This window comes from Folsomia candida, unplaced genomic scaffold (assembly GCF_002217175.1).
Source record: "Folsomia candida strain VU population unplaced genomic scaffold, ASM221717v1 Fcan01_Sc007, whole genome shotgun sequence".
In the NCBI taxonomy this organism is placed as follows: Eukaryota; Metazoa; Arthropoda; class Collembola; order Entomobryomorpha; family Isotomidae; genus Folsomia; species Folsomia candida.
This window is the reverse complement of record NW_019091199.1, coordinates 3,995,193-4,010,086: the sequence shown is the minus strand read 5'-3', so window position 1 is coordinate 4,010,086 and position 14,894 is coordinate 3,995,193. Positions and strand designations below refer to the sequence as shown.

Sequence of the window (14,894 nt, the reverse complement as noted above, 5' to 3'; positions counted from 1 at the left end):
TCGCCTCTCATGGGAAGTTATAATTAATTTAATTTGCTTATAATTTTAATTGGGATTGAATTTTGACTCTGAAATTATATAAATAGTGAGTGGCTGCATTTTAATTGCACGAATCTCCTCATCTACATCTTCGACGACTCTGTATTTTTTATGAACTCGTGGATATTTTCTGATGAACTCAAATTGACATTGTGCCATAATCTAGCATTTCCAAGAGTGCTTATTATTATGAAGACGATAAAGACTTGCATTGTTTCAGCCGAGCACTGGGAGCATTTTATCGCCATTGAACCATTCGGAACAAAGGATTCTCATTGTAGTACAAATAAAATATAATTCGCTACTCAAAAACGATTAAAGTACTTGCTGCTCCTCGAGCAGTTCGTCATGGGGTGAAATTTGGTGATATTATTGCGTCCGTTTGTTGGTTTAGCTTGGAGGAGGACATGTATCAAGTTATTGGTAGGAACCCAAATTAGCGAGGAACATTTACATTTATGATAATGGGTACGAACTTAAATACTCTTTGCTAATTATAGGCTGGACGAATTCCAACATTAAATCCATTGTGTGTTAAGCATGCGATATAATTACCTCCAAACTGCTACACACCGTCTCAATCCCATTTCGCATAATAATGCATATACTTACTTACTAGCTCGTCCCGTTCCCTTTATTTTTAAACTTTTGTCTCATCTCCCACTCTCCCATTTTTTACACTTGTCGGAAAAAAGTGGAGATTCGTGCCGTTGTTTATTGTGTGTTTATGTATAACATGAAATGGAGGGATACGCCATTGTCAATTGTATCAGGGTGTCATTATCATATAAGATAAGCCTCTTGCTCAGGCCAAGCATCCAATATGGCGATTCCTTCAGCGTCTCTTATGCCAAGGAGCACGGCACCCCACGACCACAATCGGGTTGTCCATAATCCAAAAAATGTTAATCCACAATAACATATCCACAAATTTCATGTTCATGTGTTGCAAATTTTTTCCTGTCATTATTTGTAGTCGTGGTGGTGGTGGTGGTGGTGCAGGTCCCTGTAATTAGGGTTTAGAAGCAAAAAATAGCCTGCATCTACTTGGACAAATGCTTATTAGGGAATGAGGTAATCGGAATATTTCATGGCAGTGGCCACCCTCTCCCAGTCACAATAACGTGTAACAAGTTATGCGGTAAAACCGCGGAAAAACACTATTTTTTAACACTAAATAAGTTACATTACATGATTATGCACACTAATACTCGAATTTGACACTTCCCGCCATAGATCAAAAACCTGGTCGATTTCGAAAAAGTTGTAAATGGGAGAAATCTAAGTTAGACCGTCCTTAAAAAGGTCCCACTTTGTTTTAGTTGCTAAAATATCACGGCTTGGCTGCAGCTTTGATTTGAATTTGGCAACTGAAATTGCGAAAGTTTTCAAAGATTCGAACGTGGCGCCGCAGGGAAGCCGAATTTCGAAAAGAAGGTCATGAGGAGGGCCGTCCGCACACCTCTCAGGAATATGATTCCGTTGAAAATATGGAAGAAAAGTCAAAAGTTTTATATGCTTCTTTGATGCAGAATGAAATGACCCGAAAATCGACATTTTGAATTTTCGCGCCTCAGGGAGGCATTGCTCGAAAAAAAGTTTCAACCAAAAGTTGTAGCTATTGCACCTATAGATATAAACCTGTCGCCCGTTTTTCTCTATCATGCGCCCAAATCATTTGAAAAAATATTTAGTGATTATTTTGCGTCCGACGTGTCGGCGTCGATATTTCAAAAAGTTTTCAAAATTTCGAAAAACGGTATGCGTGTCCTATCCCTCTTTTTGGAAGACGGTCATAAAGTTTTTTACACCAACCTCGTATCTTGTATGGTTTCGCCACACGATCGTTTTTATTTAACATTGGCTGGCGTGCTAACATACTATACCTTTCATATATACATCCACCTAGTGGACGTAATAGGAAAAAATAGAAAAAGTGAAAGAAAAACTGTTTGGACACGGAAGGGCTTTATGTTCTTTTTAATGGTGCACTAAATAGTCAATTCTGCTCAACAATTTAATATTAAACATATAGAACGAGTGGTGCACTGACTACAGCTATATTTATAGGCACGATACTCGTATTGAATAGACCCAGCAGTTCATTGGAGATAAATGCGTTTATCATTTATAGCTACGAATTACCAATATAGCTCAGATTTCAATTTGGATAGTTGTAACAGAACCGGAATGAATATCTTTTCCGTATAATCTTATCCCCTACCATAATATTTGGATAAGTGATACAGCTGAACGTGGATTGTTGAAAAATCGATCGAATAAAAATAATCTTATCTCATTTGACATCAATTTAATTTTCCAGCCCACTATTTTAAAATGCAAAGAGGAAAAAAAGCAGAAAAATGTTGCGATTGAACAGAAATTCGTTACTCGAGCTGACATTGTCTTTTGTTTCTCTTTTTTTTAGAGCGAGGAGATTTATTTACTGCATGAAACGGGGGCAGAGCGACTTGATTGAAATAAAGGAGATCCAGCGTTGTTTGGTTGGTGCACTGCTGGATTGACTCATGATTGCACAAATGAAACGGAAAACGAATGTGTCGCGTACATGGGTCGCGTAGCGTGTGGGGCTCTAAAACAATGGTAAACACGCCACGCAGGCAGTGCATGGCATTCATAAGTAGCGGATAAAGATAAAATTATAATGAACAAAGTGTAGGTCTGGTCATAAAAGAAAATAATTCTTTGCATTCCCATTTACATTTATAATTGCCTCGGTCGGTAATTTTAGCGTAATTGTTATCGCAGTGTAATGTAGCTAATCAGTATATGCAGCGAAACGTATATGGGGCCAAAGCATGCAAAAATAAAGTGACATGCTAATTATATACATCACGTCTACGTACGCATGCAACTATGTGTGCACTACTACAAATATGCCCTACGATACTTCCCAGTGGATGCGATGCGGGCTTTTAAAATTTCCTCAAGAAACATTGAATCATTAATAATGGAATAACGCAATGAAATCATTGGACAAATTGCAGGGGAGAAAGGCAAACTCGTGCAGCTACACAATCATGTCTGACTAGGCTGGCATTGGTAATTTAAAATGAAAGTACGCACACCACAAGTTTAAAAAATCGTGTCGAAACATTACGATTGAGCAACCCCGTTGTTCTTCCTTCTTACATGTGCATAATGGTTTAAGTAAGGTGTCAGTGTTTTATGCGTGTTGGTGGGTTTGTAATTGCACAATTTGCAAGAAACGCTTTGCATTCTACGAGTACTTAGGTCTTCATTATGCACACTAAGCTATGCAGCATGTACGACTGTCAATGCAGTGTGGATAAAAACTATCAGCAATGAATTTGTCCATCGATCTGTCTAAAATAGGTTTTCACACTTTTGGAGCCAATTCCTATAGCGTGGCTCATGGTTTGAGAAGAAAAGCAGTTTTGGCATAGATGAGAAGGTTTTAAATGGCAACGAAGAAGAAGAAGATCGCTGCGATACAATTACTCGGCGTAGCGGTGGTGGGGGTGATTTAGCACATCCGATGCATTTATCATCAAATAATATTGTCTTGCGGATGAAAAGCAGAAATCTGTGCCCATATTTAGTAGGATAAACAAGGAGAGGTACTCAGACTCTCGTGCTCCTCGGGATCCTGGCTGGTCCTTGAGTGGATTGTGCCCATCTCTGCCGTGCCCCATAAATAAAGAGGACAGTAATTTTAATTTATCAAAGTATTAGAAGAGTGGATCCGAATTCACGAGCGGGGAAAGCGGAGAAGGGGCGTAAATAAATTAAGCCCTTAATTTTAATTTCTAACGAGGAGTGCCCAATTATTGGATTAGATTAATGCAAATTACCTACGGGCTGTAATCAGAATTCGTTGATTAATATGTAAATTAATAAGATTACATGATGCAAAGCAATGCTAATTTATATCCAACCCGACGACTCGCTCTTCCAACTTTCTCCACTTTCTCCTCTTCTCAAACTCCTCCACTTGACCCTTCCTCCGCGGAGCCACAACTCGGCGCGTCGTCCCCGCCACCAGCACCAACATGACCACCACGACCTCTTCCAAAACAGTGTTTCCAATGGTGCGGGATGAGTCGGAGGAGTTGGTGCGTGACCCCGAGGCTGGGAGTCAGTCTGGCCAACAGGGTTTTCTCGGGTGAGATCTTAACTTTAAGTTGAGACTTGTCTTCTTGTTGAGGAAAAGTTGGGGAGACGTGAAATTCCCTCTTTGAGAGATGTTCTCACACTTGCTTGAGCTGCTGGTGGCTGGTGGCTGGTGGTGGTGGATGCTGCTGGGTGGTTGTGGTGGCTGCTAAAATGTTTTATGTCTCGAGCAACTCTCCTCAGAGTTTGAGAAATCTAAATCTCATCTCATCTCCAGGAGGCATATCATTTATCCGCCGCATCCACTTCCCTCCTTGGATAAACAACCAGCCAAACAACCACCGTCAGGGAAAGCACTTGTCCATTTAACCTTTTACCTCGCCGACATATTTCTTCATCTTTTGCATCAACCGGAAAGAAGGCTTTGATATTTATGAGGCGAAGAATTAAACGAATGAGGTGTGATTTTATTGAAAAGTTGAGTTTCATAGATTACGGAACGACTATTTGCACGGTACACACACACAACTCGAGCATATTTATTTTCATCTCGAGTGCTATTTGCTGGATATTATGAAAACAAGAAGAAGGCTGCTTGAGCAGAGTCCAGAGTTTTGGAGATGTAATTTGCATACCGGAGAGAAGAAGCAAATAAGAATGGGTTGTTCAAATATTATTTATTTGTGGACTTGCCACTTCCAGCTCCGGTCTGCTACCTTAATTCCATCAAAGTGTTTTGAATTTTGTCCTTAAGATACAAATTAGTTATTTACCAACGAAACTCACCACCACATCTTTCGCCGCTTGGGCTTCTGGACTCGGGTGAGCAAATGCAAATGAAATCCGCATTTCCATCTCAGATCTCGACTCTCTGAATCTAAAATCTATCTCACCGGATCTTCCGATCAGACTTTGTTGCCCTTGTTGGACTTTGACTTGTTCTCTTTTTGTTGTACATGCATATTTGCTTTGTGTTTGGGTCCTCGTTCCTTTCAGCCAGTTCTAATTGAATATCACTCAACTCTCTCTCGCTCAATCTTGGTTTCCTCCTTGAAAATCGAATCGGAGTGAAGCAATTTAGATTTTAATAATTCGATTGATAGCGCTTGCCTTTTACAAGCCGACTCCTCTCTTCCGGGGTTACGATGCCCCATGACCAATTAATTTGGCAAGAAATGAGGGATTTCTTTACTCCAAGAACAGGCTTGAAGCAACTCAATTAAAGGTTTCGTGGATGAATTTCATGGATGTCTTGTTTTCCCGACAGCGTTTCCTCCTCTGTCACTCACAATCTTGTATAAACAGCCTTCCGTGAACATCTTCGTCAGTGCTGCAGCCAAAATAAAGTCTCATTTGTGCTGCATTTTATTTTCTAAGGTAGCAACGGAACACAAATCATGCGTTAAACAGGGACACGTGAGTGACTGATAGTTTTAGAACATTAATGCCAAGTTATTATGTAAACTTTGATCCACGAGAATTTGTTTCATGGAGTAAAGATGATCTTATGAATCAAGTTTTAGAAACAGCTCCAGTAGTTCCAGAGTTTCAACCAGAGGAAATCCGTATATTTACTAATATTTAGTATAGGTACGAATGTATACACACGTATGCGTAGGAGTGCATGTGCATCTTAAAATTCGGATCCTTGTGAATAAATGCTTAGGGAACTCTGACAAGATGAAAATGGAATTTTGTGCGGTTAAAAAAAGTCCTCGGAGACTTTCATCCTGAATTTCACGCTTTTTAATTAGTAGAAAATCTCATGTGACAGAAACAAGACTGCATTATTTACTCGTTAGTTGAAGTTGATAATGTACATGTTCAGGGAATTCTTAACTGCTCGAAAGTGTGCATCCACCCAGATATTCATACAGCAAAAATCTACAATTGCCCATAATAATGCTCGTTTTCAACTCTTGGTCTTATTGCAAGATGAAACAATTTTCGAAATTTGTGGAAATGTTAGCCCCGACCACGTCTGACCAGGTTTATGGTTGCTGAGAATGTCAGAAGGTTAGACGGAGAGGTTGAGTCCGTGATAAATGGAGAGAAAAAGTTAAGCCTGGGATCGGAGGTGGAGTGGGCTGATCATAACCAGTGGAGGAGAATATTGAATAATTAGCAGGAGAGGAGAAAACCGTAAATTATGAAATTATGTGTGATCTCGACAGAACATAATTCGACTGAGTGTGTGATTAGCTGATCATCATCACATTCTACATCGATCCCCAACCACACTCTGAAACCAACACGTATTACGTAAGCCAACCCAAAATGATATTTGATTTTTCCGTCTTGTAAACACGTTCGTAGTACGAACATCGTACCAAAACATGGATGCATGAATATATCAGGAGAGAGAAAGGGAGAGCAACATTGATATTATGTCATAAATACGGATCCCACACACGATTGGGGATTGCAACCAACGAAAAGTCTAACCTGCAAATATCAGAGCCAATTCCAGCGTATTATTTGCTAGAAGAATGTTACATAATCGACATTTGGCCAAACTTCTGTGGTTCTGTTCTGTTCTGCGTGCCATTCAGAACTACTTTTATTTTAGAGGTTGTTTTCGTTTGGAATGAAGTTTGTCTCATTTTGTAGAATATCGTATGAAATATGTGAAAGCATTATTACATTATTAGCCAGAGAAATGTCCCAGCCTAGCCGATTCTCTGGTATGAGCTCCTCCAACTGGCTGGAGCTGAGACGACGGAAGTGGTGGAAAACGAATGGCTTTGGATTATGGATTGGAGTTGGACACACCACATAAATTACGCTCATTAAATTGCACTTTTCAATCCCCAGTCAAGCCTGATTTCTTCGCCTCCTCTCACATCTACCTCCTAAATACGTCATACGAGTTTAAACCTCGTCACCGTTTTCTTCCCATTCGCTCAACTTTCCGTTTGCAACTTTATCGAGAAACTACGACTTCCAGTACAAATGTGAGTGCTACACATGTGTGCTAATTATTCACATGTTGATTATTCCCGTAGTTCTGAGACACTTGAAACTCTAGAGAGAATATCTACGTATAAGTACCGCTGTGGACTCATCGTCAGTGATGCGGACATTTCATTTAACGTTATTGAATTGTGAGCAGATGATGGAAATGCTCAAATTGACAAATTAGTATTCAAATTGTAGGAAGAACTGGTATCTTTTTTAATTTTCTCATTCGTCGTACACTATGGAGCCAGGATGCAATTAGTGATCACACTAGTTTGGATTCCAAACTTTGTGAACTAATTATGTGCATGGGCCAAATGAGGTAATTTATTGGGAACAGAATAAAATTAAGGGTACGATCACACAATTACTTTTCGAGTCGTCAGTACACAAACTTTGTCATACGTAGAATTTAGATGACTAAGGTCATGACGTGTAAAATAAAATTATTTGTGAGTAATATTTCAATTCGATACTTACGACGTGTACTGACCATAAGTAAATATCATTATTTCCAGTAGTAAATATTGGAATATATATGAGACAAGGTCCAATATTTGGAAAGCTTGATCTATTTTTAAGGTAAATCCAAGAATCGGATGGCTACGAAATGACGGTATTAGCTCTAAATGGAAGTAATTCCTGGATAAAAGTACACGGTTTGCGATGGAGATAAGGTAAAATTGGCTTGCTTCTGTTTAAAAGTGGAAAAAGGCCGTTTCTTTTCATTATTACTTGGTTAATGACGGTAATAACACCCCAAGTCCGCAATTTGGGTGCTAACTACCTCTCGAGCGGAGCGGTCGGGTAACAGGTTCAGAGCTGCGGAGGAAGTGCAGTGCAACAGAGTATCAAAAAATGCCAAAAACAATCTACGACGGAATCAATCGTTCATTTTAATTTCGGGAAAGGAGCGAGGAAACAGGGTCAATTATAATAATATCAATCTTGCCTCTCCACAACATCCACGCAAAAAGGCACGACAGAAATGGAAAGAAAGTCGTTTTTCCCGGATTTTTTCGCCGATAAGTCAGCACCAAACCCATGGTAATTATATGAGCCCTGTTCACACCGAACATGAGCAACACACAAGGGGCGGCCCTGCAGAGATCTAAAAATCTGCATTACGCGGACTTATCGCACCCAAACAGCAATCCAAATAGTCGCCATCTCCACACAGCACATAACCTTTTCCCAGTCCCAGAGAAATGCCTGACGTAATGAGAACGCTCCACAAACGCTCCCACCCCAATCATCATAACGTAAAATTAATGCGATGTGAGACGTCCAAGTGCAAGTGCATATCATTTATTTTCATCGGAGAAAGTGCCTGAATGAGGAGTTGGCTGGCTCGCCATACATAACGCTGCTGCCACCAACCAACCACGTCCAGGTGGAAAAGCAGTTCCTTATTCCTGGCATAGATATGGGCGGCTATCTTGACGAGGAGGTAAAAATGCAGCCAACCCATATTTTATACTGGAGAAGAAGTGTATTTATTTATTTGAGCGAGTGACGCGTGGTGGACATTATGAGATATTTCTGACATAAGCGCTGAGTTGAGTAATGCTTTCATTTTATGTCGAATGCTTAATCTAATGCATATTTTTCTCGTGTTTCTTTCTCCACTTGACTGAGCGAGTCGGTTGGTTGGTGGTGGGCATAATATTAAAAAAGTTGGACATGCACCATTCCAGTAAAAGTTGGAGAATCACGCTAGACTCGCATTCGGAAGTGGGAAAAGGGTTGAAATCATTGGTCTGGGTCTCAGACTCCACGATAACATTACAAAACTAAAATAAAAAAGCCGTTCCTACATATTAAGGTTAATTACTAATGCGGTCGAGTATCGATACCCTACGAAATAAGTACAACTTACTCCAAGCGAGGTTATACAAACACAACTAAATCATACAATGAATGTGCACCCATGTAAGTACGAGCACTGTGTTCACTCGTTCTGCATATGTGCATACATACTTCTCCGTGATTTGTAGTCCATTTTTTTCGATTTAGTGACATTTAAAATCTCATTTGCTTGGTGGGGGGAGCTTGACTAAGTATTTCGCGGGCGAGACCCACGGTCAACGTGTCCTTCGAAAGGGCGAGAGGATAATTTAAGACAAGTAATTTTAAATTGGGGTGAAACACGATGAACCGAAATTAGAGGGGCTCGTAATAAAGTAAAGTACACCACCGTCAGCCTCATCAAGGTTGGAAATTAGTGGTGGTAAGACGTACGAACGTATGTATGTACGCGCAAAATTATGATGATTGCCTCTGGTGGATAATTATTGATGTTGATTAGTGGGAGTTGCACTCATTATTAAGGAAGGCTGCACACACGCGTCGACCACGGATTATGCATTTTATGGGAGTAAGGACAGTATCGTGTGTCTCATGGGCTGAACTTGGGCTGGCTGACTTTTGCATGAGAACAAGAACACGTCCGCCACCCGAGAATTTTTGCTGGATCGTTCGTGAAGAATTAGAAATTCCGTCCCACAATTACTTGAAAATAATTTATACATAAAATAATGAGCTCTTTCTCTTTCTTTCTCCACTTTCCCGACTCAAGTGCAGCCCTCTCTCGCTCCTTTCTTTATTATTTTTAAGTTGGAATTAAAATATGAATATCCACCTTTGGTCCCGTCCTCCCCGGTTGTTAGCCGGATTAAAATATGAAAGAAAAGTTAAATTTTTATTCTAATTTATCTTATCTTCCGGACGAGCAAAGTTAACCAAAGTATTCTGCGGATGAGAATAAATTGGTGGTAAAGCATGAGCCGCAGAAGACGAAGGAGCAGTCGGAGAAGAAAAGGTTCGTCGAGTAAATCAAGTCCTTTTAGTCTTTGCGTGCCTCCTTCGTGGTGGCTCTTCAATTAAAACATCCCTTTTTGGTGGCAAGGTTTTTGCATCCTGAACAAAAAAATGATTTCCTATTGCTCCGTCTTCTTACTCCTGGAGAAAACTCCTTGAACGCACAACACGAATAAAAGGTCGGGTTTTGTGAAGAGTTTTTTCTCCTCTCTCTCGAGTTGTAAAATGAATTATAAGTTGTCAATCGTCACTAAATGTATCTGTGAAGCAATCATTGCATACAATTTTCGAATCCGGGAGCACATACAGAATTTGGTATGAAACTGGCGTGTGATGATGCAATAGGACTGGATGGATGGGGTAATGGCAGCCGTGGTTGGTATTATTTTAGACTAGAGGAGCATTACTGATTTAATTATGATGGAAAGTCTTTGAAATTAAAAATGCGCGATATTTGCATAATAAAGAGAGCCTTCGTGCATTTGCATTTTTTAAGCTTTGTGATATTTGGAATTAAAATCAAGCTTACCGTTGTTCCTCATCCACCACTCCCTCCTTTCGCCTGCCTCGATCTCCTCTTACTTAACTCCCTTTGGATTTGTTGGATCGTTGTGTTGCAAGTGTTGCCCAAGGCAGCTTTAGGATTAGGCCGACTGAAATTCGGATGAAATTCGGTCCGATGATTGAATGCGCTTTGATTTGGACACATTTTTATTAAGAGCTCGCACGGATAATAATACGCCCCGCACAGAGTTTCATTTACTCCTTGAAATAATATTATTTACAACTGTGCTGCTTGTGTTTCGTGCATAATAAGATGCTGATTGAGCTCGATGCGACAAATTGCACAATAATTTTACAAGTCTCGAGAAGAGAGATAGTCGTTCGTCGTTGGGTGTGAAATGTAATGTAATCAGATCTACAAGAGTATTGTGACAGAAGGTGAAGTGGATGCCGTGTAGTTTTTGTCACTTTAAAATTGATTTTTAATACGCTGTTTGAGTTATTTGCTCCCTATGGAAGTAGATATGGGTGGAATTATGGAAATGCAAATTGCTCGCATCGGGCAGCGAGGAGAGCGTGGATTGAGGGGGAGAAAAGTCGTCGTCAGAGATGCATTTAGTTGTCAGTCGTGTTTATGAAATAAGTTTAAAATTGTGTTTATTCGGAAGCGTGTGTTGTACGGGTTGTGATGTGAGCGATGCATAATCATGTCCAGTTTCACTCTATTTCGGTGGATGGATGGATGGTGCGATTAGTAAATGAAGGAGGACTACTACCCAGCACAATAAGGGTGCTCTCTCACTCTCTGCATAAATTAGTACTTTTGCTTTACACCCTTCGCCGTCTCTTTTTATTCACACTCCCCACGCTCACCATTCTCCGAGTAATACGGGAAAATAAAGCAGATGACAAAAAGATGAAGGGGACAGTTGGGACATGTGATTTGTCAAGTGTGTCTCTGTGTCTCTTTATTTACTGATAATTTATTCCGATCCAATATGTGAGCGAGCGAAATAATTAATTTCCATTTGTGATGTAAAGAGGAGTGCACATCATCGGCACATGTGGCAAATGTTCCATTGTGGTTTGTAGTGTGTCGGAAAGTTGCGTCCAATAAATGTGCGAGACAGAGAGCGAATGTGTGACTGAACGAGCATGGCAACTACTTATGTGCAATTCAGGGCTTGATTGACCAGGTGAAGTTAAAAGTGGCGAAATTTACGACTGCATGTCCGTCCACTAGAAGATTTGGCATGTGACCCTTAAAAAGCGTCCTCCTTGATGTGGCAGGTCTGTGGCGTTACATGTACACACATCTCTGGCTGGGCTGTTGAGGGGCTCCGACCGTGTGGAGAGAGCCAGAGTGTGATTAGGGGATGGATGCCACTTCATTTATATGCTAATTTGAATTCAAATGAGCCCCATCTTGAAATATTAATGCGTCTTTTCAGTCTCCTATCAACCACCATCCACGAGAAGGAAAGTGCTTTCTCCCGAATCCTCCTCTCGCCTTCTTCCTCTTCTTCCCAGCTAGTTAGTTAGTTTAGGAGGAAGATTCGTCTGATTACATTATTTCGCATTAGAAGACATGCAGCATTCAAAAGAAGGGAGATGATGATGATGATGAGGCTTCTTACTCCAAACTTAATTCCAATTTCACCAACTAAACTATGTCCTTTCTCCTATTTGCATATAATTTGTCCGTCGGAGAATAGGAATCCAATCTTTTCTTCGACCTCACGCACTCCTCCGCCTGTCCGTTCTCAAAGTTGGATTTAATTTAGTCAGGAAAATGAGTAATTGTGCCCAATTCGATCTCCACTCACCATTTTTCCACGAGAGGAATTTTTAATTTTTACTAATAATCATGATAAATTATTTTACATGACTTATTGCATGCAAAAAAATGTCCCATTCACCCTTCCGAATTTCAAGTCGAGAAAGTCGAGAAAGATTTCTCACTCTGAGGAAATTATGCACAAGTTTATGTAATCATGACTCATCGACAACATAAAATTATGGCATTGTTACGAAAAAGTAGCCCCCTCTCTTTTTGTACTTTATAAGTAATTCAGCTGATAGGCGTCTGAAATAATTCAGTGTATCATTATTTCCTCACCATGCACCGTTTAACTTGGACGTCGCTATAAATAAGCAGGAATGGTGACGACTCTGTCGGTTTTTCTTTTATTTAAGTTTTATCAGAGTTTGATTGAACAGTGATTCATTTCATTCTCGGGCTCAATATTTGTATAATTTACAAAATTTACATGGAACAGGACATTATTACATTAGACCAACTGCTGTACAACTCAACCGACAACCAACTGTTCGGTTTCATCATCATTCCCTCTTCTCGGATTTTTTGGACCGGTCTCTCGTTCACATCTCATCAGCACCACCATCCCAACATTGAGCATCAATAAAATTCAATTTCCTCAACTCTCTCCTCTTTAATATTAATAACTGCACAATCACAGTGGTTTGATCTCGTGGAGCGTCCACAGACTGGATAAACGCGCTAAATGCATGCTTGTACCACTCCATAAAATGTCGTGTTTTATACGAAAATGAGACACAGTGCGACTATAATTCCACATCTTTTCTACTCGCGATCCTTTCATTATTCATTACATCAGCGATTGTAATTTAGTAATTTCGAAGGGAATGAAACCAGGCATGGTGGTGCTGGTCCTGGTCCTGGTGTCGAGAACGGAATTGATTGCGAAATTAACATACGAGACAAAGAACCGAAACCGAATTATGAATTAAGCTCCCTTCGTCTCTCTCTCTCTCTCTCTTGGCAAATGAGATGGTGGACGTACTCACTCTTCAGATGAGTCTGTCTGGACATGAAAGTTCCAAACTAAAGTGTTCACCACTAAACCCTTCGTCACCTCCACCAAAACTACTCTGTCAAGACATTTTTATTTCATCAATGAGCTACGTAGTATATGTCCAGAAGCTGCAATTTCATCATTACAACTACGTTACTTTAGTACTTGTGATGGTAATGAGGGCAGATTTTCCCTGCTTTCTCTCCGCATCGACGAGCCGTATATGTAGCCCCTTCCTCCAGTCTAATTTACTTTGCATACTTAATTTTTAATTTATTGGTACATAAATGAATAACGAGATGAATAACTGGATTTGTGACTGACGGATGTGTAAATTTTAATTGCAGAGACCTAGTTCTGGTGGCGGACAGAGTTCCCCCTCCTCGTCGTCCCCCTCGATGCCCGCCGGAATGAACGGGCATTCTCGCTCCCACGGAGGAGGAGGTCACCACCACCACCACCGGGACCACCACCACCGAGACCACACCCACCTGCACCAGCAGAGCAGCAGGCATGGCTACACGTCCCACCACCAGCCTCAAAGGCACCCACCATACCTCTCGGCCGAAGCAGCGGAAAACTTTATCAAGGCGGAGCGGAGATCTCATCCTTCGTCCCCCCTCGACAACTGTGATCGTGAGTCCATCTTTTCTTACGCATATTTGGCAGCCAACCCCACTTTTGAATGTGGCAATGTTGCTGGTGTTGTTGGTGCACGCGAGCAACCCCTGACTTTATAAAACAAGTTCAATAGCACGATTTAATATCCGTGTAATTCTATTTTAATCCGGAAAAAATTATTTCTTCCCCGCATGTGGAATCATATATAATAGCACACGGGTTTCATGATTAATGCGATGATACGAGTCCAAAAAATCGTTTTATTTAATGCTAAATATTAACTGAATTTTAATATTTAAACGAGTAAAATTAAGCCCGTGGTCCTCTTAAGCCTTGAATACGGAATATTTATAAACTGCGTAAACCTGCGCAGGAGCCCATTATTTTTGATTATCCAAAGCAATTTGGCCCAAGAATGTTTTATAATTTATTGAGCGGACTCAAAACAACAGTAATAAATTAATGTCGTATCACTCACGACGGAATTGCTGGGCGGTCAATGAGGAGAGTAATGCGGTACAATGATAATCATCAGGTCAGGTAAACAGGAGGAAATAAGTAAAGAAAAATATGTTTGGTGGAAATCCATAAAATTTAACAGCCATGAGCTGGACTAAATCTCCGAATCGCTATATGACAAATTTTCAGCGGATTGTACGCATTCGAAATTAAGTTCCATGAAGGCAACTTAAACTGAGGAATATTTGCATAATAAATGCGATGTGCGGTGATCCATGATTATCTTTATTTGGTCTTACCTGGAATGTGTGTTCATTTTAGCAGTGTCGTATTAGGGAACAATGATGTAATTTCGTGATGATGCTCGTCTTTGCAAATACGCTTCATGTTCATAGGAGGTAAATAAGCAAGGGCGAAGAACCACCACGAAGGAGCTACATAAGCGAAATCATAAAACAACAAAGTCACCGCACAACGAGAGGCAGGAACAAGAGGCATAACTGCCCAACAACGAGTACAACAAGTAATAATAATGGAAATGACTAATGAACTGCTCGTTGT

General features: G+C 40.4%; 1 protein-coding gene across 3 annotated transcripts in view; it reads left to right on the top strand.

Moving 5' to 3' along the window:
- LOC110852643 (POU domain, class 6, transcription factor 2) overlaps positions 1–14,894 on the top strand; it is a 45,242-nt gene that overhangs the window by 20,435 nt on the left and 9,913 nt on the right. For all 3 annotated transcript variants that reach the window (XM_035854038.1, XM_022100750.2, XM_035854039.1), the window contains exon 3: positions 13,601–13,889. In XM_035854038.1, the coding sequence (XP_035709931.1) occupies positions 13,601–13,889 (289 nt within the window). The remainder of the gene's footprint in view (positions 1–13,600; positions 13,890–14,894) is intronic.